Raw genomic sequence first — 20314 nt, 5'->3', positions numbered from 1 at the left:
AGGACACTGGTAGGTTGAACCAAATGTTGACTTCCAATGCAACCTGATGTGTTTTCTTGGTAATGTACACTTTATGTTTTTGATTATTTATATATAGATACAGAACAGTGCTGCTTCCTGTTGACGGTCTGCTATAGAATCTGTCGAATCAGAGAAAACTCTTGTAAAAGAAGATTACAATTTTTCACAGTTTTCTCTGAATCATCAATTTGAAAAAAGTTTTATTAATTATTTACGATTGTTTTATTTAGTAAAATAAATAATGTATGTACAGTATAACTGTATGATCATGTCATCACAATACATGTACACTGAAATGTAATGAATGTTGTCTACTGCTAATGAAAAACAACTAGAAGGGGATGTGATTGAAACATGACATGAATTAACGAGACTATGGCGGCCCGCCACAGTCTAATTTGTTCCGCCATAGTTTCAAAATGAAACGAAAATATATTAACATGAAAGACTTCTAACATTGTGTTTCCACCGCTGCTCTCTGCTGCTGTATACTCACGCATGCTCACACACTTTGGCATTCGACTCAAGACAACCACTTTTCTTTTGAGGTAATTACGGTAACGGTAACTAAAATTTGAACAGCGTTGAGTGTTTCCACTGTCACACCTTTGTGAGAACGCCATCAAGCTAGCCTCTAAATTTGGAGTGCACAGGAGCCTTTATGGTAAATGCAGTTAAAAGGAGCAGAGCGAGCTGACAGGCAGGGTTAGTGACTTTAATTTGTAATTTTCTCACTTTAGTGTTACACCATGAGAGTCTTACTTGAATAGACACTATTAAGTCTTAATTGTATGCAATACGAGCACACCATACAATTTAATTTATGAAATTGCGTCGGACTTGGTGAATTTAGCATGAGGATGGAGGATACACATGTGATACACACATGTGAAGTCCAGTTTTCAAAATAAGATGTTAACACAACGTATACAGTATGGAAATAAGATTAATTGGATTATATTCACAGGAAGTATTAAACATGTTACATGTGTCCATTAAAAGTAAAACAAAATGTTAGGGAAATTACTTTATGGTTGCTGGAAAACATTAAATAAATTAGTTGACTTTTTTGCTGTTTCATCACCATTTATATCTTTGCAGTGTGTTTATGATCAAATTGTTTACTAGGCCACATAATTGTTAACAAGAGTGCAAATTGTTAACAAGAGTGCAAAGATCTTCATAGATCTAGCCTCTTTATTTTGCTTTTAAAGTGCACCAAATTAACGCACTTAACTTTAAAATGCACTATTTTTTCCCTACAGGGTCAATGTCCACCCAGCATAGTCTGACAGAATCCTGTGGGAAACACTGGCTGATATGGATGGATTTTTGTATTTTTCATTGTTAATGTTTTTGATGTTCTGTGTTGGTTTGATTATTGTAAAATCAAATGTTGTCTTGTCCAAATAAGGTAGGACACAAACACTTTCAGGTTTGGGTTTCAGTTGCCAGACATCCTGTGCATGTCCGGTGCTATAATGCGCTTTTGGTAGAGGTGTCTGCCAGGTGTTGTTTGTATTATGTCTGTATCCTTGACCAGGTTAATGAGCACAGCTGAAGGGCACAACACCAGTGTGCCGGCTGGGGATTCACAAACTGTTGCTGTGGTTAGCGTCTGCCCACTTTCTGCTCATCCCAGGCCCTGTGGGGATTACAGACCGTTATCAGTGCACATATTCCAGTTCAGCCCACTGTAATTTGCATTAATATATACTTTATATTAGCCTCTAATGCGGCTCCAATCTAAGGGGAGACATTTTAATGTTATGCACTACAGGGGTAAAAAAAAATAAATAAAAGGATGCTCTGGCTTCCTCCAAGTTCTTTCCTTTTAGAGTACCCCTGCTTTTTATCTCCTTTTACCTCATCTCCCTCTCTCCTTTCTCTCGTCTGTTTCTTTCACCACCAACTCTTTCTGGATTCAGACCCAGAATATTGTTATTTAAAGTCTCCTTTTGTCTTGAGATAACCGTGTGGTCTGGCCACCCTTTGCCTGAAAGCCCACGCAGTATACTCTCGCTTGTTTGAGAAATTCCTTCCTCTTTTTTGGCTTTGCTGAACACTACCCTGTAACATCAGGTTTCAGACTGACTAATGAGGCGAGCTGAAATGCTAATTTGGGCTTGTCAGGTAGTCTCTTACCGGCACCACTCCCACCACTCATCTTTCTCTCTCTCACACACGCACACGCACGCACACACACACACACACACGATGTGTCTCATTTCACGTTTTTATCTATCTCTCCTCTCTTTGTTTTACTTTTGCGTACAGCTGTATAATCTTTCTTTCTGTCTTTGTTTAGCAGTGAACTCGCTCCCTTTGGTGCTGAAGCTGCTTTGTATGATGCAGGCCAGTGACCCGCCTTCATCTTCTTACTACAGTAAGATGGACGGAGTGCACTTCAAACTGCTCTACCACGGTGAGGTGAAAAGGTGCTGCGGGCAGGTCATACTGAGCGTAACTCCCCTCTCCACAGCACTCATCTATTAGCATACACAAACATACATTGTTAAAATTGTTTGTTTACACACAAACGTCGGCTCTCACACACAGACACTCGGAAATCTTGTAACAATACAGGCACACAACACATTCAGTTCTTTGCAAACATGCATACAGACTTCTTAAACCCTCACTCAAACAGGCACTTACATGCAAAATTATAGACACAAACCTACTCAGACGAGTGCTGTTTAGAAATTTACTAGACACATCTTGCAAATTATAACTCATATAACCTATTTGCCTTGATGTCAACACACTTTATGTCTCTGTAACTTAACTCTTAGTTTTGGTCTTTTTACTGCATTAGTGGAACCTCATTCTGTGTTGGTAGTTAGATTTTCCAGCCCCTCATCTTTGACATTTTCACTGGCAGATTAATTCAGTTTTTACCGACCTGCGGGAGACGTGAGGTGACAGGCAGTAAATGGCGAAGCTCATTGTGTTACATTTTATCTGGCTGTCACAACATGTCTCAGTGTCTTTCTCCAATGAAATGTTTCTTGAATGCTTTTTGAGAGCACTGCAGATAAAATATTAGATAACTGAGCCATCAAACTTTTGTGTGTGTGTGCGCCAGTGAGCAATATAGCAGGGAGATTGAAGCCTACTAACACAGGGAGCCTGCTTCCTGCCCTCAGCTACCTATACTGCTGCCTGAGTCTGTCCCCAGCACACAGCACTGACAGAGGTTAGACACACTTTCTTATAACCTCTAGGGCAAATTCACAAAAGGATGCACAGCTTTTGCGGCCACTAAACCTGCACAATTTAGACAAAAAGGTAACTGTTATTCTCAAAGCACTGATCAGGAAAACGAGAGTCTGCAGATAGAAATGAATGAAAGAGCAGGTGGAGTTTATAAATAATTAGAATATATATAATTAGAATATGTTCTCTTTCAAATTAATAATTTTAAGATATGAGTGGAAAGCTTTTAGCTAACATTGCTTGACTCAACATGGCGATGTCCATGTAAGGGGACACGCGGTGTATGTAGATAGAAATGGCTTATTCTAATGTAATAAAAACAGTTAGATAACGGTTCATTATGTAAGGTCTTTATCCACCACTGAAAACAGCTCTGTATTAGATTGCATTTCTACTAGTAGAGCCTCCTAAATATTACACACTGGACCTTTAAAGAACAAATATTGCTGAACACTACAGAAAATGCAGATGAACATTTAACATACTCGGCTGCAAAACTTTATGGTCGTGTTTGCACTGTAATATTATTACCTCACTATCTTTTGTGAATCAGACCTTGAGACATGGCAGATAGCGGTCGCTAGTGATACCTCATGGTGCGATCAGCAGCCACAATCCATTCTTTGTGAATTTGGCCCTCTCTCCATCTCCACGTGTGTGCGTGTGTGTGTGTGTGTGTGTGTGTACTCTGTCCTTCTGCTGACGTTCTTTCACACACCCTCTTCGCCCTCTGCCTCAGTATGTTTCTGCGTCTCTCTCTCTCTACACTCTGTCCCTCCGTTTCAGCTTCCCTCTTCCTCTGCCCTGTTTTGATAGCAGCAAAGGGCTGACCTTGACAACCATGTAACATTGAGATACAGGAAATAATAAGCATACAAGCAGACACCTGCTGTAAATCTTTACATAACATGACACAGGCTGTGGCTCAGTCCTGCACATTGTCTTACAGAATTGTACACACAACAATGTATGCACAAAACTTTGAGAGCTTCTCACAGATCTGCACAAAAGCATGACAGGTGCTTGGGCATGTGTTGTCACCTTGCTAAAGCTAAATATCTGTAACGCATAGACAAAACCACACATGCAAACACAAACATGGACACACCCACAGTAACATGGTCAGTAGACCAGTAGGGTGGACACAATCAGCTTATTTTCCTTTTTGCGGGTCTCATCTCTTATTCAAGAGAAGACAAAAATAACTCATGAATCTTACAAAGCAAGTGCAAAATTAGCGGAAAGGAGACCAAATATTGAAGAAATAACTCTACTATGGAACTCAATAAATTCATTTACAGTGAGCTGCCATCTACAGGAGGGAATCAGACATGTTACCCTGACATCACTTATTTGACATGACATAATGATTGGTATTACAATGATGGTATTTTCGTACCAGCTGAGTTTACCTGAATAAGAAAAGAAAATGCAGCAGAGGTCAGCAATGAGCTGGTTTATAGTTAATAAGGTGAGGCCAGTTGCCAGAGAGCAGGAATGCCATTGGGAAACAAAGCTAATTATGCCACAGCATTACTTTGCTGCTTCTGCTGTAGCTTACCTACATTCTGCTGCTTCATCACTAGTGGTGAGTTTACTGATGCAAGTTACTTCAGCCTCAGGCTAGATGGTGTTTTGAGCTGGTGGTGAGGACGACAGGAACTTTAAATAATATGTAATGTAGTTTTTCTAGTATTTACAATTGACCTGGTTGGCTGCCTATGTACTGTATATAACCCCAATGCTATGCAAATTATTTCCCCTTTTATTCTCTTTATGTTTGCTGATGCCACTTTATATTGGCAAATCAAAATACACATGCACCATACACTTGTTTAGGGCCTGTGTGTGTGTGTGTGTGTGTGTGTGTGTGTGTGATTTTGCCTGAATGTGTTAAGTTTAACAAGTCTCTCAATTTGTAATTTCTGTAGCACTTAAGTGTGTGTTTGCATAATTGTGGGTGAGTGCCTACAGCATGTCGCATTACAGTCATCCAGACCAACTGCTATTCTCACGCACACGCACACATGCTGACATACAAGCGCAGACCCAATCAAAGTGTATTGTGTGTTCTCCTCCCCAGCTGTCTCCATGCTGCTCTCCAACACTGGACTGATGGACCTGCTGCAGACAGTCCTTTCCTCCTCCTCCTCCCTCTCCGCTCCATCCCTCTCTCCATCAGCCTGTCCTCCTTCAGCCCTGCTGTGCTGCAGCCATCTACTCCTGTCCTCCCTCATTACCTTGCAGCGCGTTCACTCTGCTCAGGTACACACTACAGCTCAGCTTTGCTCTTATCACAACTTCAGGATAGAACTTAACACAGTCAAAGCACAGTCAAGGGCAAGATACAGAACATACAGTAAAATGGTGAATAGATTCAGATGTGGGCGTAGAATACAAAACACCAATTGGATCTGTTTGATACATATCACAGTAGGGCTGTGGTATAAAACAATACCTCTTGCAATGAGGTATTTGGTCCTAATATTGTTGTTTCCTCGCTCTCTCCCTTGTTCTTTCCCCTCTCATTGTTCATTATTTAAGGTCCATAAGAGCATCAGTTGGAGTCTGGACACCGCTGTGCAGCGACTCCTTTTCCAGAAAAGAAACACAGACAATCTCTTGCTGGGTAACAAAGTCTTTTATTTAATGATTATTTTTTAAAGATTTCTGCCCTTGCAGACAGCAGATGCCAAAACAATTAATCAGTACTGCAAGTGCTATTTATAAAAGTGTGTATGACCTAAGAACACTAAAGGGATTTTACAAGGATCTTACGGTATATGGGTGTTCTCTTTTTTCCATTTTGTTTCTGTCCTCACAGTTTTGTGCATTCTATTAATCTCTTCTTACCTTTATCCTTTCTGTAATATGCTACTCTGAACTGTCTAGTGCAATAACAGACACACTAGAGGGTGTGGAATTCCAAGATACCTCAATACATACTAGTAAACATTGGTTCAGATTTGGAGAGTGTCAGGCAACTCTGATTATTTAAGCAACTGTCTATATACTGTGTAAACCTCAGGGCAGACTAATGAGGTTCACCTCCATTTAGTTTACATGTGATCCTGCACAGGTAAAAAGTGACAGTTTGTCAATGTTTTATCCTCAACAGAGGTAACCAAACCGGGCATGCATTTCACACACTTTCAGTATAAGTGCCCACATCCCGCTGCACCACTCGGGAGACAGATCATCCCTGCTGCTCCCGTGTCTCTGTCTGTCAGCTGGATAAGTGGCCTGTCAGGGATGCTGTGATGTATCGGCTCTCTCCCTCTGCCCAACTATCTGTCTTTCTTTCTCTCTCTCTCTTCACTCCTTCGCTCACTCAGCCTCCTCTGTCTTTCTGTCTCTTTTTTATCTCCCCCATGTCTCCCATTGGATCCTTCTTTTTCCATCCAACCATCCCTCTCTCTCTCTCTGTCTCTGTGCGATGTCTCTCCCCCCTCTCTTCTGCTGCCACTAATTGAGTCCTCTCCCTCAGAGAGCTGTAATCTCAGTGTACATGGCGTAAGTGCAATTCAAATGTCTGGCAGCTCTCGGTTTTGGTCCCTGTGTTTTAGCAATCATTTTGGCCTCTTTTTATTGGCCTCTCTTTTTATCTCCATCACTACTTTGGTCCCTCCATCTTGCTGACCATCCTTCAATCCTGTCTCCCACTGCCTCACACTCTCTACATTGACCTCTTGACCTCTCTTTCTGTCACACATCAATTTAAAAAGTGCCTTCAGTTCCTTTCAACTGTTACGATTCCTGTCCTCTGTGCTTCTGTTCCCTCTGCTACCTGCTTTTACCATTTCTATTTCAAACTTTCACTTCCCACTCTGTATGCTCACTCACCTGTTTCTCCCGTGGCCTTGCCCTCTGCATTTATTTGCATTTCTCCTCTTCCTCCTGCTCTCCTGTGTGTTTAGGCAGTCCATGTCCTCCTGATTCCCTTTGGTTTTCCAGCCACTTACCAGTCCTTCTTTCTTCCATCTCTCTCTCACTTTCCCTTTTTAGTCAGCTACCTGAGGTTGCTGCAGGCTCTACTTGATGTTGACCTGGCGTCAGCAGTGGTGTGTGCGAGCACTGGTCCTGGCTTGGTCGGGCCAAGACCCCTGGGGGTCGAAGATGGTGCTTTGTACCCTCTTGGCTCCAGAGGGGCCCAGTGCCTCTCAACTGCTGTCAGTGGACTTCTTTTGCAGGTTGTAATACTTGGGGGGATAGATTTGTTTGTGTGTGTGTGTGTGTGTGTCTATGTATGAACAAGCATGTGTAGGATTTAAAAAAAAGAAACTGTGAGAGATTAAGGGCAAAATAAATTAGTGGAGAGATGTTTCTGGTTGTGTTTAACCATTAAAGGCAACATATGGTTTTGTGGGATTTTCTCTCATGATGTCAGATGTCAGTTTTAAACAAAGTCAAAGTTCCAAAACTTGACAAAACATACAGTGGGTACGGAAAGTATTCAGACCCCTTTAAATTTTTCACTCTTTGTTTCATTGCAGCCATTTTCCAAAAATCAAAAAAGTTCATTTTATTTCTCAGTAATGTACACTCAGCACCCCATCTTGACAGAAAAAAACAGAAATGTAGAAATTTTTGCAAATTTATTAAAAAAGAAAAACTGAAATATCACATGGTCATAAGTATTCAGACCCTTTGCTCAGTATTTAGTAGAAGCACCCTTTTGATCTAATACAGCCATGAGTCGTTTTGGGAAAGATGCAACAAGTTGTTCACATCTGGATTTGGGTATCCTCTGCCATTCCTCCTTGCAGATCCTCTCCAGTTCTGTCAGGTTGGATGGTAAACGTTGGTGGACAGCCATTTTCAGGTCTCTCCAGAGATGCTCAATTGGGTTTAAGTCAGGGCTCTGGCTGGGCCATTCAAGAACAGCCACGGAGTTGTTGTGAAGCCACTCCTTCGTTATTTTAGCGGTGTGCTTAGGGTCATTGTCTTGTTGGAAGGTAAACCTTCGGCCCAGTCTGAGGTCCAGAGCACTCTGGAAAAGGTTTTCGTCCAGGATATCCCTGTACTTGGCTGCATTCATCTTTCCCTCGATTGCAACCAGTCGTCCTGTCCCTGCAGCTGAAAAACACCCCCACAGCATGATGCTGCCACCACCATGCTTCACTGTTGAGACTGTATTGGACAGGTGATGAGCAGTGCCTGGTTTTCTCCACACATACCGCTTAGAATTAAGGCCAAAAAGTTCTATCTTGGTCTCATCAGACCAGAGGATCTTATTTATCACCATCTTGGAGTCCTTCAGGTGTTTTTTAGCAAACTCCATGCGGGCTTTCATGTGTCTTGCACTGAGGAGAGTCTTCCGTCGGGCCACTCTGCCATAAAGCCCCGACTGGTGGATTGCTGCAGTGATGGTTGACTTACTACAACTTTCTCCCATCTCCCGACTGCATCTCTGGAGCTCAGCCACAGTGACCTTTGGGTTCTTCTTTACCTCTCTCACCAAGGCTCTTCTCCCTGATAGCTCAGTTTGGCCGGACGGCCAGCTCTAGGAAGGGTTCTGGTCGTCCCAAACGTCTTCCATTTGAGGATTATGGAGGCCACTGTGCTCTTAGGAACCTTAAGTGCAGCAGAATTTTTTTTGTAACCTTGGCCAGATCTGTGCCTTGCCACAATTCTGTCTCTGAGCTCTTCAGGCAGTTCCTTTGACCTCATGATTCTCATTTGCTCTGACATGCACTGTGAGCTGTAAGGTCTTATATAGACAGGTGTGTGGCTTTCCTAATCAAGTCCAATCAGTATAATCAAACACAGCTGGACTCAAATGAAGGTGTAGAACCATCTCAAGGATGATCAGAAGAAATAGACAGCACCTGAGTTAAATATGAGTGTCACGGCAAAGGGTCTGAATACTTATGACCATGTGATATTTCAGTTTTTCTTTTTAATAAATTTGCAAAAATTTCTACATTTCTGTTTTTTTCTGTCAAGATGGGGTGCTGGCAAGAGTGTACATTACTGAGAAATAAAATGAACTTTTTTGATTTTTGGAAAATGGCTGCAATGAAACAAAGAGTGAAAAATTTAAAGGGGTCTGAATACTTTCCGTACCCACTGTATGTTAACATGCTCCCTCTAAGACAAAAGCCCAGGTTTCAGCCTGCTCTGAACGGTTCGCTTGGAAGTTTATTTATAATTATTTACTATGATAGGGATTGCATTACTCATGAGCTAAAAGCAGGTCTATCGAATAATGCATTCACCCCGTAACACCCAGTAAAGATCAGTGATGCGCGGTTAGCAGTTATATCCGCAGGCATGGTGGATAATCTGTGGATCAGGTGGGTCGGATCATAAAAATTAACATTCTGATTAATAGAGGATAGGCTGAGGGTGGGTGAAATAGGATGAAACGTCTCCCCATTAAGAGTGATGCTGTGTGCATTTACACGAGGCACATCAGCATAACTTCATTGATTATTTAAATCTCCCAACACGCCAACTGGATCGGTCAGGCTATAATGTTAATTAATGTGTTTCTTCACATCCAAAAGGTCTCACACACAGTCCAGGTTCATATAGTGAAACTGTTTGGAGTAAAGCAGCTGTCCTGATAAATCCTGAGCTCCATCAGAGTTGTCTAAACATGTACTTCAGAAGCTAAAAGTAGAATTTTGTTTCCTCTGGAGAGTTTCCTTTGTCTGTCCTCTCAACTTTATTACTACAGTTAGTTTTGCTGCTTAAATGTCATACGATATTTGCTGGGACATTACTGCCTGCATGGAAATGTTTTAAATCACTGACAGCAGCCTCTCTAATCATTAAAGTAAATCTGTAAAGGAAACACTCATACATCAATAGAACGCATAATAATGCAATCACCTGGAAAGCTTGCACTGCTCAAGGCATTTTAAAAGGATATATAGCCAACAGGGACCAGTAGAGTTGGAATGAAATGTCCATGCAAGTTGTTATGGGGGGTGGCGGGTGGATTTATGTGTTCGGATGATGTCAGAGACAATGCGTCCATCACTAGTAAGGGCACAGCAATTTATATGATCTACTTTGACTTGACAGAGTGAATTTCACACCCAATTTTTGTTTTTCCACATTTAAAAATTTCTCGCTGAAATACAATGCTTAAAAACACATCGATAAACACTAAAAGAGTTCACCTTCCAAAATACTGAGAGATTAATGAAGGAACTCTTATTGCAGTTTTCAGTCCAGTTGAGTCTTCACATAGGATTAGACATTCTGGCTGTCAGAGGTAACAGAAAAACCTCACAAGTGGATCGTTTTAATGTGAGATTACAATCCCCTCACACACAAGCAATAAAATAGGGATTCATTTCATTAAAAAAAACAAAAAACATTTCGCCCCTTTACCACATGCAATATGAGTAACACTATGTACAGAAATGTTGATTCATATAATGAGATGTGCTCACACAGCAGTGGGCTTAAATGCTGATATAATGATGCCTGCTGTACTTTCACTCCAGCATTTATTCGGCAGCAAAGATAACAGGTAATCTTAAAAATCTTTACAGTATGATATTGAGTCTGCCTTTCGCAAACAAGGTTGTGTAGAAAATAGCATTTTAATTGATTTAGCAGTTAGCAAAATGGAATTGCACATATATCCAGTGCAATCTCGGGTGTCTACAAAATTATTACATGTAGCTGGTGTGTTGACTTCGGTTGCTTTGGTTACAGAAGAGGCAGACTACTGCCCCACCAGCATTCATCAACAATAAACAGGTGAAGAACTACCAGTGGCAGCCAGCACAGAGCAAAAAACAATGTGGTCCAAAATACGAGTAATCCAATGCACGAAATAAGGCTGTAAATAAACCCTAAAGAGATTATAACAAGTCTTATATACAAACACCTGATGTGCGCTGAAATACTACTTGATACCTACACAGGCCTTTGATTTTACAGTTGATTAAATCTGGTACAATACAGCACAATACACAGAGCACTACTGTACATAAATATGATGCACTCAAATGCTCTATCACACAGTCAAGTATATTGGCTACTACCTTTAGTACCATCAGTTAATGGCCAAGTTTTAACAGTCTCACAAAAAGTGAGCAATTTTTCTGAGATATTGTGAATCACTGAATCACAAGGCTTGCAGGACGTATCAGTAGTTTCAGTACGAGCGGTGGTAATGCGATTTGACTGTCCATAAAATGGCATTAAGATGAATACAGCACACTTCTGAGACTCATTGTACATTAAATTGACATTGGTCCTATTTATTGTTGAGATCCTATCACATGATGTGAGAACTGGGATACAAGACACACTGATGGAGAGTCAACAATAGAACTAAAGTTGAAGCAGTGAGAGTGCAAGCAGTGCAGGCAAATATCAGACATGTTTGCACATGTTATAAAAAGAGAAATGCACAGTTTACACATTCCTACACACATTGACTGCATGAACAATCTGTTGTATTTGTGTAGTGCTTTATTCTTTTGGTGCTTGCCAATTTTATTCTGACTAGAATAAGCAGCTTGAAAAAGGTTAGGAATGGTTGCTCTAAATTTACACCAGCATTCACATCAAGATATTATTTTCATAGTTTATACTGACAGCGAATTCTTGAGGTCACCTAGATACGCATGGATTATATAAATGAGTTGTTTTGCCACAGTATCGCAGTGGTAAGTCATTAAAACTTCAGAGCCAACACAGACACAAATGTGTTGAAACTAATGTCCTTAACTATCAGCATGCTGTCGCCCTTGCCAGTGGTGAGAGGTAATCAAAATGATGTTTGAACTAAAGAAAAGGTGTCAAAGTTGTCGAGGGAGGTTGTGTAGAAGCCTGCGATGTATTTCAATGGGTTAGTCATATCATTTTGATCCTCATTTGCATGCAAAACACAACCGTGATGTGAAACCCAGCTCTGCTAGTGCACTGGCCAATACTATACCTTGTTGTAATTATAATGATTTAATAAATTAGAAACATTAAGTTAGTTAATTATTAATGCTGCAATCAAAGACATTAACATATATTTGCAAAAGACAATCTAAAGATAATTTGGATGAAATATGCAAATGATGGGATAACAGGGTATCATGTCTGTTGTATTTCTTTTTTATCCAATGCCCATGCTGCAGCATGCCAGCCTCTGGTTCCACACCAGTGGCGTTTCTTTTTTCTGTGTAAAAGACTGTAGTGCTGAGCTGAGCTTCAGCTCTATGGTTCAGTGCTCTGTAGGCTGCTGTTCAGCAGCTGATATGAGTAACAGTTTGCTACTCCCCTCCTCTCCCCTCTGTTTTGCTCTCTTTTTCTCTCAGTGCTCTGGTTTGGTGGTAGTGTGAGACACCCAGAGTTCCTCTCCTCTGCCTGCTTGCCTCTCTTTGCTTCCACTACACTCTCCCCTCTACTTTCTTGACTCGGTTCTCCTTTTTCCTCCTCACTGTTCTTTACTCTTATTTTAACCTCCCCTTTTATTTCATCTCCTCAGCTGCCCTCTTCTCATCTTTCCGTTCTTGATTTCACCCCTACCTTCTTCACCTTCCTCAATCTCTCAACCCCTCCGACTCACCCTCTTGACTCCTTTCTTCTCCTATAGCCTCCTCTCTGCCTCAGGATTAGGGTGTGACTCTCTACTGTCATCTATATACCCGCCTGGCCTACTTCAGTATTTTTGGACACTATATAGTGTTCTCTGCCAGCACCGCCACTGTGGGAGAGACTTGCATTAAGAAAACCTCACTCAGTCGCCCTCTAGGGTGTTCCCTTGTTCTCTCATTTGTTTCTGGTTTCAGGTTGTTCATTAGGGCTGGGTGATATGTTAAAATTTTCCAACCGACCACCATCAGCCCAGCAACTGGCAATTGCCAATATATCCAGACACACAAACACACAGTTTCAGCTGGAAGATAAGTGCTACGTTCCACAAGCTCTATTAGCTTTTTTAGTCTAATAATTAAACAACTGACAAAGTGTCAATCAAAAAATATACCTATTTTCCTCATCAAACAGACAAATACACCAATCAAAATCAAGTTCTTATCTGTCACCAAACAAATTGCCTTTTAATCATAAAACACACTTCAATCAAACAGAAGCAAAGTATAACTTTCCACTGTTTGAACCATCACTAGCTCAGGAGGGGGTCTGCGACACCTCTTATCCCCCACTTATAATGCTTTCCTTTCATCACTTCACAGGAAACTAAACAAATGTTCACTTTTGGCCTCAGTTGAGGATTCCAACAATGGTCATTAGCACTTGGCCTCGTGTGGCTCCAACGACCATAGTGACTGTTGTTACAACATCCAAGAGCACTAACGAACAAGCGGTATTGATCATCTTGACAACGACTACATAGAGTTTAAAAAGCTGAGTTTCCCTACCAGTCAGTCAGAACTGAAAAAGTCTCTCGGATGAGAAACTAAATGTCTGAGTATCTTCAGCCAACTGGCGATGGACTCAATCAATCGTTGATAGCCAATATATTCATCCAATTGCCCAACCCAGTTGTCCATGAGTGTTTCCTGTGCATCTGTTGCTTTGTTTGTGTCCATTTCTGCCAAGTCAGAGCACATACATATGCACCGATCAGCCATAATATGATGACCACCTGCCTTAGTACTGTGTAGGTCCCCCTTTTGACCTGTCGAGGCATGGACTCCACTAGACCTCTGAAAGTGAGCTGTGGTATCTGGCACCAAGCTGTTAGCAGCAGATCTTTTAAGTCCTGTAAGCTGCGAGGTGGGGACTTTATGGATCTGACTTGTTTGTCCAGCCATTCACAATTCACTCGATTGGATTGAGATTTGGGGATTTTGGATCCTTGAACTCGTTGTTGTGTTCCCCAAACCCTTCCTGAACCTTTTTTGCTTTTTGGCAGGGCGCATTATCCTGCTAAAAGAGGCCACTGCCATCAGGAATACCATTTCCATGAAATGGTGTACATGGTCTGTAACAATGCTTAGGTAGGTGGTGTGTGTCAAAGTAACATCCACATGAAGGCAGGAGACTGTCCAAAGCATCACACTGCCTCCACCGGCTTGTCTCCTTCCCTTAGTGCATCTTGGTGCCATGTGTTTCTCAGGTAAGTGACGCGGACACACCTGGCTACGTGCATCAGTGAGCCCTGGCCGCCCATGACCCTGCCACCATTTCACTACTTTTCCCTACTTGGATCACTTCTGATAGCTACTGACCACTGAAGAACAGGAGCACCACACAAGAGCTGCAGTTTTGGAGGCGCTCTGACCCAGTCATCTAGCCATCACAATTTAGCCATTGTCAAAGTCACTTAAATCCTTCCGCTTACCCATTTTTCCTGCTTCTGAAACATTAACTTTAAGGACAAAATGTTCTCTTGCTGCCTAATATATCCAACCCGCTGACAGGTGCCATGGTAATGAGATAATCAGTGTAATTCACGGCAACTGTCAGTGGTCAAAATGTCATGGTTGATCAATGTATGTCACATTCTTGTGGTTCCCATGATGTGCAACATAACACGCTGGGAGATATTCTTTTCATCTCCCCTTATTGTATACTAGACCTCTCTCTCACATTTCACCCTGTTGTGTCTCTCCCTTCAGAAGCACGAGCTGTTGCTGAGAGCCTCAGTTAACTGTCTAAGCTCCCTGCTGGGCTTCCTTCAGAGAAAGTGTCCCACTACAGGTACCAGACAAGACACTCTGGGAGTGAGTGAGTGTAGGTTATCTGTACATGTGCACATGTGACCACAGAGACAGAGAGACAAAACATTTAGAAATGTGATAGAGAGGTGGAAGACGTGCGTGTGCTAGTAATGTATATGTTTGAGAGAGAGTACAAAATAATCAGTATGCTCAACAGTGCATGTGGAGTGTTTAAGTGCATGTGTGAGAGGGAGAAAGAGTATTTGACTGTTAGTGTCTGTGCATGTGTGTCATCATTCTTTATCATATGATCTCTGTCTTTAACGCTGCAGAAGGCATGTTTGTTTTGTTCTTTCACATACATGCTGGATCTCTTGATGTTGTGGCTTTTGGCAAGTTTTCTGACACAAACCATTTACAGCAATTGCACCAGGAGGAATAGAGCAAAATTAAAACGGGATTGATCTGATTTAGCCATCCTGAATTGTAATTTTTCTCCCACTGGGTTTGTTTTCTGTGTGCGTCTGTGTGTTAGCAAAGTACGTGGTGTGTCAGCCATGGAGTCGATTCCTCCTCTACTGCCTGCTCAGCTCAGGAGAGAGCTGCCTTCTTCACCCTGCCATTCTGAGACTCATCACACTGGTGAGAGTACACACACACACACACACACACACACACACACACACACACACACACACACACACACACACACTTACACACATACATACACACACACACACACACACACACACCATCAAATCAAGTATTGTGTCATGGACATGGTTCTGAGCAGTAATTAATATTTGATATGAAAAGCATTAAAAGTTAATGAAGGTAATAAACAGAAGTGGTAGACGTATTTGGATCACATGAGTAATGAGTGAATATAGTACAGTGTTATTTAGGCTGACACCACACAACACATGGGAATTAAAGAAACGTTACCATATTTTATGTTGTGAAACTAAGGCTCTAAACACTTCTGTTTCATGTATTATTCAATGAAATCAGGGGAGGAACCACTGGTCAGCTGTAACCCACTGAGCAGACACCACTAAAGGGATTTTGTCTAAAATTTGGGATTAATTTCTTTTGCACCTTTACAAAATTGTAGCCGAAATCACTTTAAGAGGATAACATGTGTATTGTTGCCTTAATTCTTATTTCTACCTCCCTCTTCTTTTTTAAAAACTTTTCTCACTGTAATGCTACTGCGTTTGTTAATAACTACACCTGTGCATGATTGTGCATTTGTGAATGTGTATGCAGCTCCTGCAGCACGGCAGTACGGCCGTGCTCTGGGAGCCTGACCTGCGCCAGGTGATGGAGGCGGTGGAGAGGAGAGGGGTGAAGGAGCTCAGCGAGGAAGCAACACAGGCCCTCAGGCTGCTCCTCACACAGGTGCACCCAAATTTTTACATTCCTTGAATTTAAGAATAAGTAAAGAAATCAAGTTCATACAAGTCGGGTTCATGCAGGGTTTATATTATTTACAGTGTGCAAAATACAGAGAGAGCAGGGGAATGTAGACGAGTAACACCCGGTCAAATAAAATACCAGCATTTTGAATAGCAGCACTTTAGCCTTAGTGTGGGACTTCACCATACCTTACAAAGTGTATGGTCAGAGGTCACCAATTAGGTTTGAGAGTTGCAGTAGCCCCGGGAGCGCCGCGTGGAGCTGATGCCTCTGTCTGCAAAACACACATTGACTATTTTGACTATTTACGAGCAGCCTTGCACTTTGCCCACTCCACAACCCAGACTTGTAATTGTATCATTAATGGTCAGGCAGCCTAATCTACACAAAGCTGTCTAGTGGTGCTTGTCATTGTCATTACCTCAGTAACTGTTAGTCATAAATAACCTTCAGTGTCTAGAATCATTGGTCAGCACTAATGATGATTTAATATCTTCATTTACACCCCTATTGACGAAGACATGCATTTTAATTGTCTGGACTAATCATTGGACCCTGATTTGGGCCCATTGTCTTCAGTTGCATTCATCAATTGCTTGTCAGGCAGAAGTTATGTTATATGGATACCAAATACAGACAATAGAGGGGCAAATTTTAAAGATTAGCTTCTGGTATATTTGATTCTGGGAGCTTTAGTCATTGAGTAATAGTTTGCTTTGGAATACAAAATTGAATAAATGACAACTCGTAAAAGCTCCTGACTTGGCAGTTTGAGGCGAGGCATACTACCTGGATAACAATCAAGACACAACCGGTTGGTTGACATTTAGGCATTCAGGCATTCAAGCTATAAGTGCGTAGCTGCAGTCGGAGCTAGGGATGCAATGATTACAGATTTTATTGGTACGATTGTCAAAGAAATAATCACGGTTTCTTATTACTAGTAATGACCCAAGTTGATTTTTAATATTTAATGACATTAACAATTATATTTCTATAATATATAGTATTATTAATATAAGAGGAATATTAACTTTTATCCCTCAGGGGAAATTGCTATTAAGGAGGGGAATAAACTGAACTCTTACTGTCATCAACTCTCATCTACATAAGTATTAGTGAAGGTTATCTGAAATGCAGTTAAGTGGTAGCCTATAGTCCTGAAAGTCTAGCTCCTGATGTATGTTAGTGTTTTACAACTGGCAACATTTTCTCACCACAGACAGGAGGAGGCAACAGGATGTAACGTTAAATGTTCAGTGACTGAAGGTCTTGAGAGGACTACGTTCTGTCTTCCATAAAGGCCCTTTCAGAAAATAAGCGATTTGCACTGCGAAGGTGCTCGGTGCTAAAGTTCAACTACTTTGACTGCGGCATGCGCACGAGCTGGCCGTGCGGTGCGCATTGCTTGACACAGCAACAAACCAAGACATTGAAAATAATGGGCCTCAAAGCGCAGCGGTGGGTCTGAAAGTTTACACCTGCTTGGTTTGTTTACGTTGCACTGAAAGCTCAAGTCTCACCGCTACGGCATCGATCGTAAGTGACACGTTTATATTTATTTAATTCCCTACCAACTTGCCATGTTATTTAATATAATGTATTAGGCTTACCTTTATTTGGGCGTTCAAAGCTATGGTGATCCCACAGGTGCTGCATCAAGTTTAATGTAGTTATTCGTTTTTGAACAGGTGATCCGTCATCTTCAGTGATGCCCTGGTCAGTCTTAGTGTAGAAATACCTGCGGCAGTGCATTTCATTGTGGAGCTTTGCGAGCATATAATACATGTTAGTTTCCACCTGTAACGGTGAAAGATTGTTGTATCGTTAATGTAGAAATACTGAATTTAGAAATGAAGGACACCTTACCAAAACTGCAAACAGAAACGATGCTGGTGAGATATTTAAAACATATAAATTAATTTTGTTCTACCAAGCATGAAGGTAAATTTAGCAGAATAACTGACGAAAACAATTTTGCTCTACAGTGATTCTTGCTCTGCTCAGTTGTTATCACAGCTTCTTAAACAGTTAGTAGCATTTCTCAAATCACACAGATTCTCCCTAGAAGAAATGTGGCATTGTATGAACTGGCTTCAAAGGCATGTATTCTCTGTGAACATTTTGTTTCAGCACAAGTTGAACATGACAAACTATGTTCATGACGTTACCCTCGTTAGCTTTGCTGCAAATGCATAAAGCCATCTGCGTTTGCTAAAACACAGAAGGAATAGCGGCCACATCAGATTGCTTAGCTCTGAATTTGGCATCATATATAAATCTGAAAGTGGCTCAGAATCAGGGGAGTGACAGAATAATGGCGCACACTGCAGCTCTCAGTGCAGCGTGTGCCAGGGAATCATGAACTGTGAATGCACGCGCATGTGTCTGTCTGTTTGCTTGTGTAGTTGTGTGCATGTGGTTCGTGTATGAATGCGCTGACATACTGTGTATTTGTCTGTGTGTTCATGGAGACATCGTGGCAGTTTAGGGGAAGGCAGGGTTCAATGTGACAGACACGTTTCTCTTAACAGTCTCAAGACAGGGCGAGTTTTCTCCCCTGTCGTCTCCTCTGCTCCAACCTGTCACACATACACACATTCACATTTGCTCACATTGAACTTCACATTGACCTGCGTGTGGGCCAAAGTGAAATCTCAGTTTGTGAGGATGTTCCCTGTGCGCATTTGTCAGTATTCTTTTTATCATATCACTGTCTTGCTTCCTCAAGCATCAATCAACTGAGTGTGTGTCTGTGTGTGTGTGTGTGTGTGTACTGTGAGCATGCATGCATCATTTGCTTTTGCAGCTTTGGCCGTGGCTATTTCCAGTCTTCCAGTCAGACTCTTTACACATTTGCTTGTGCATGTCTTCCTGTCTATAACTGTATGTATCTGTATGATCACTGCTGTGGCCAGTGTTGAAGAGGTGGTATTATGGTTTTTAGATTTTTTTCCCTTTCCTTTATTGAGTTACATATCTTTTTTGTGCATGTAACAGGTTTGCAAAGTGAAAAAGCCCAAAGTCCAGCCCAAAGGGAGTTCCCATCTCCCACAGAAAACTCTGCTCTGAACTGCCTGAAAACAGCTTGTTTTTTAGTCCAGCCTTTACTTCCCTTTCTTGTGACGTCACAATGAAAATACGTGTCAAAATGCTCGCTGAGCGACTAGTCCGACACGCCCTCAAAAACACCGGTGGAAAAACACTGCGCTGCAGCACACAAGCCTTTAACACACACGATGAAAAGAGGAGCTGCAGCAATGTGCAGTATGACAAAAAATATGGTGTTTTTTGAAAATTAAACCATGTAAACCTGTTCTGGTACAACCCCTAAATAGGATTTTGAACCTGAAAACGAGCATAATACCACCTCTTTAAGGGTTAGCAGGGGTGAAGATACTTAGTTAGCTTGTAAGCTGCTCTTATAAGAGAGTCCCTTTTTATAATATCTAATGCTTGCACACTTTTAATAACTTCCACCCAGACTGGAGGGACTGTGTCACTCATCACTCTTTCTCTCTCTCTCTTTCTTGCCTACATAGCCAAACCTTTCACTTGCTATACTTTTCAGTTTCTCCCCCTTTAAGCTTTCTCTCTCCTTTTCTTTTGCTCTCCAAATGGTTCTCACCTCAGTAACTCCACTTCATTCACATCTGTTTCGCCTTTTGCTCTTTTCAATTACTGAACAGTGTTGGAACACTTTTATTTTTTTTATTCTGCCCTTCACCCACCTGTTCCTCAAAATACCATCCTCTAGAGTCACTTGATAGAAACTGTTGCCAAATAAAAAAAGCTTTAACACACCACTTTTTTAGTATGAAGCTATTCTGCCTCTCTCTCTCTGGATAAAGAGAAAGTTACCTTGTTGGTGTCAAATCAAAAAGAAATACAGCATGCTGAGCTGAGTACTCTGACTGATCTTCACAACCATCAAGTATTGAAGCGACATTATCCATTCTGTCTGAACCCACTGTCTTCGCCATCAGTTCTAATGCCTACATATTCACTCAAATCAAACTTCAAATCCACACCAGTCCAGACAAAGAGTTGCAAGAAGTCTTTCATCC

The 20314-nt window shown here is 41.5% G+C and overlaps 1 protein-coding gene across 13 annotated transcripts in view; it reads left to right on the top strand.

The window, feature by feature from the left end:
• The window catches only part of LOC119884380 (meiosis inhibitor protein 1), a 62325-nt gene that overhangs the window by 39743 nt on the left and 2268 nt on the right, over positions 1 to 20314 (top strand). For 7 of the 13 annotated variants that reach the window (XM_038694813.1, XM_038694811.1, XM_038694860.1 and 4 more), the window contains 8 exons: positions 2330 to 2446; positions 3110 to 3220; positions 5324 to 5505; positions 5785 to 5869; positions 7246 to 7430; positions 14787 to 14868; positions 15364 to 15470; positions 16098 to 16229. In XM_038694813.1, coding sequence (XP_038550741.1) covers positions 2330 to 2446; positions 3110 to 3220; positions 5324 to 5505; positions 5785 to 5869; positions 7246 to 7430; positions 14787 to 14868; positions 15364 to 15470; positions 16098 to 16229 — 1001 coding nt within the window. Of the gene's footprint in view, positions 1 to 2329; positions 2447 to 3109; positions 3221 to 5323; positions 5506 to 5784; positions 5870 to 7245; positions 7431 to 14080; positions 14750 to 14786; positions 14869 to 15363; positions 15471 to 16097; positions 16230 to 20314 lie in introns of those variants that run through there. The other 6 variants (XM_038694807.1, XM_038694825.1, XR_005441017.1 and 3 more) reach the window with 6 other exon arrangements.

Source organism: Micropterus salmoides, unplaced genomic scaffold (genome assembly GCF_014851395.1).
Source record: "Micropterus salmoides isolate LMB-PRFRI ecotype aquatic unplaced genomic scaffold, ASM1485139v1 Ms_hic_scaffold_10, whole genome shotgun sequence".
In the NCBI taxonomy this organism is placed as follows: domain Eukaryota; kingdom Metazoa; phylum Chordata; class Actinopteri; order Centrarchiformes; family Centrarchidae; genus Micropterus; species Micropterus salmoides.
Note: the sequence above shows the minus strand (reverse complement) of the source record. Positions and strands in the feature narration are given on the sequence as shown.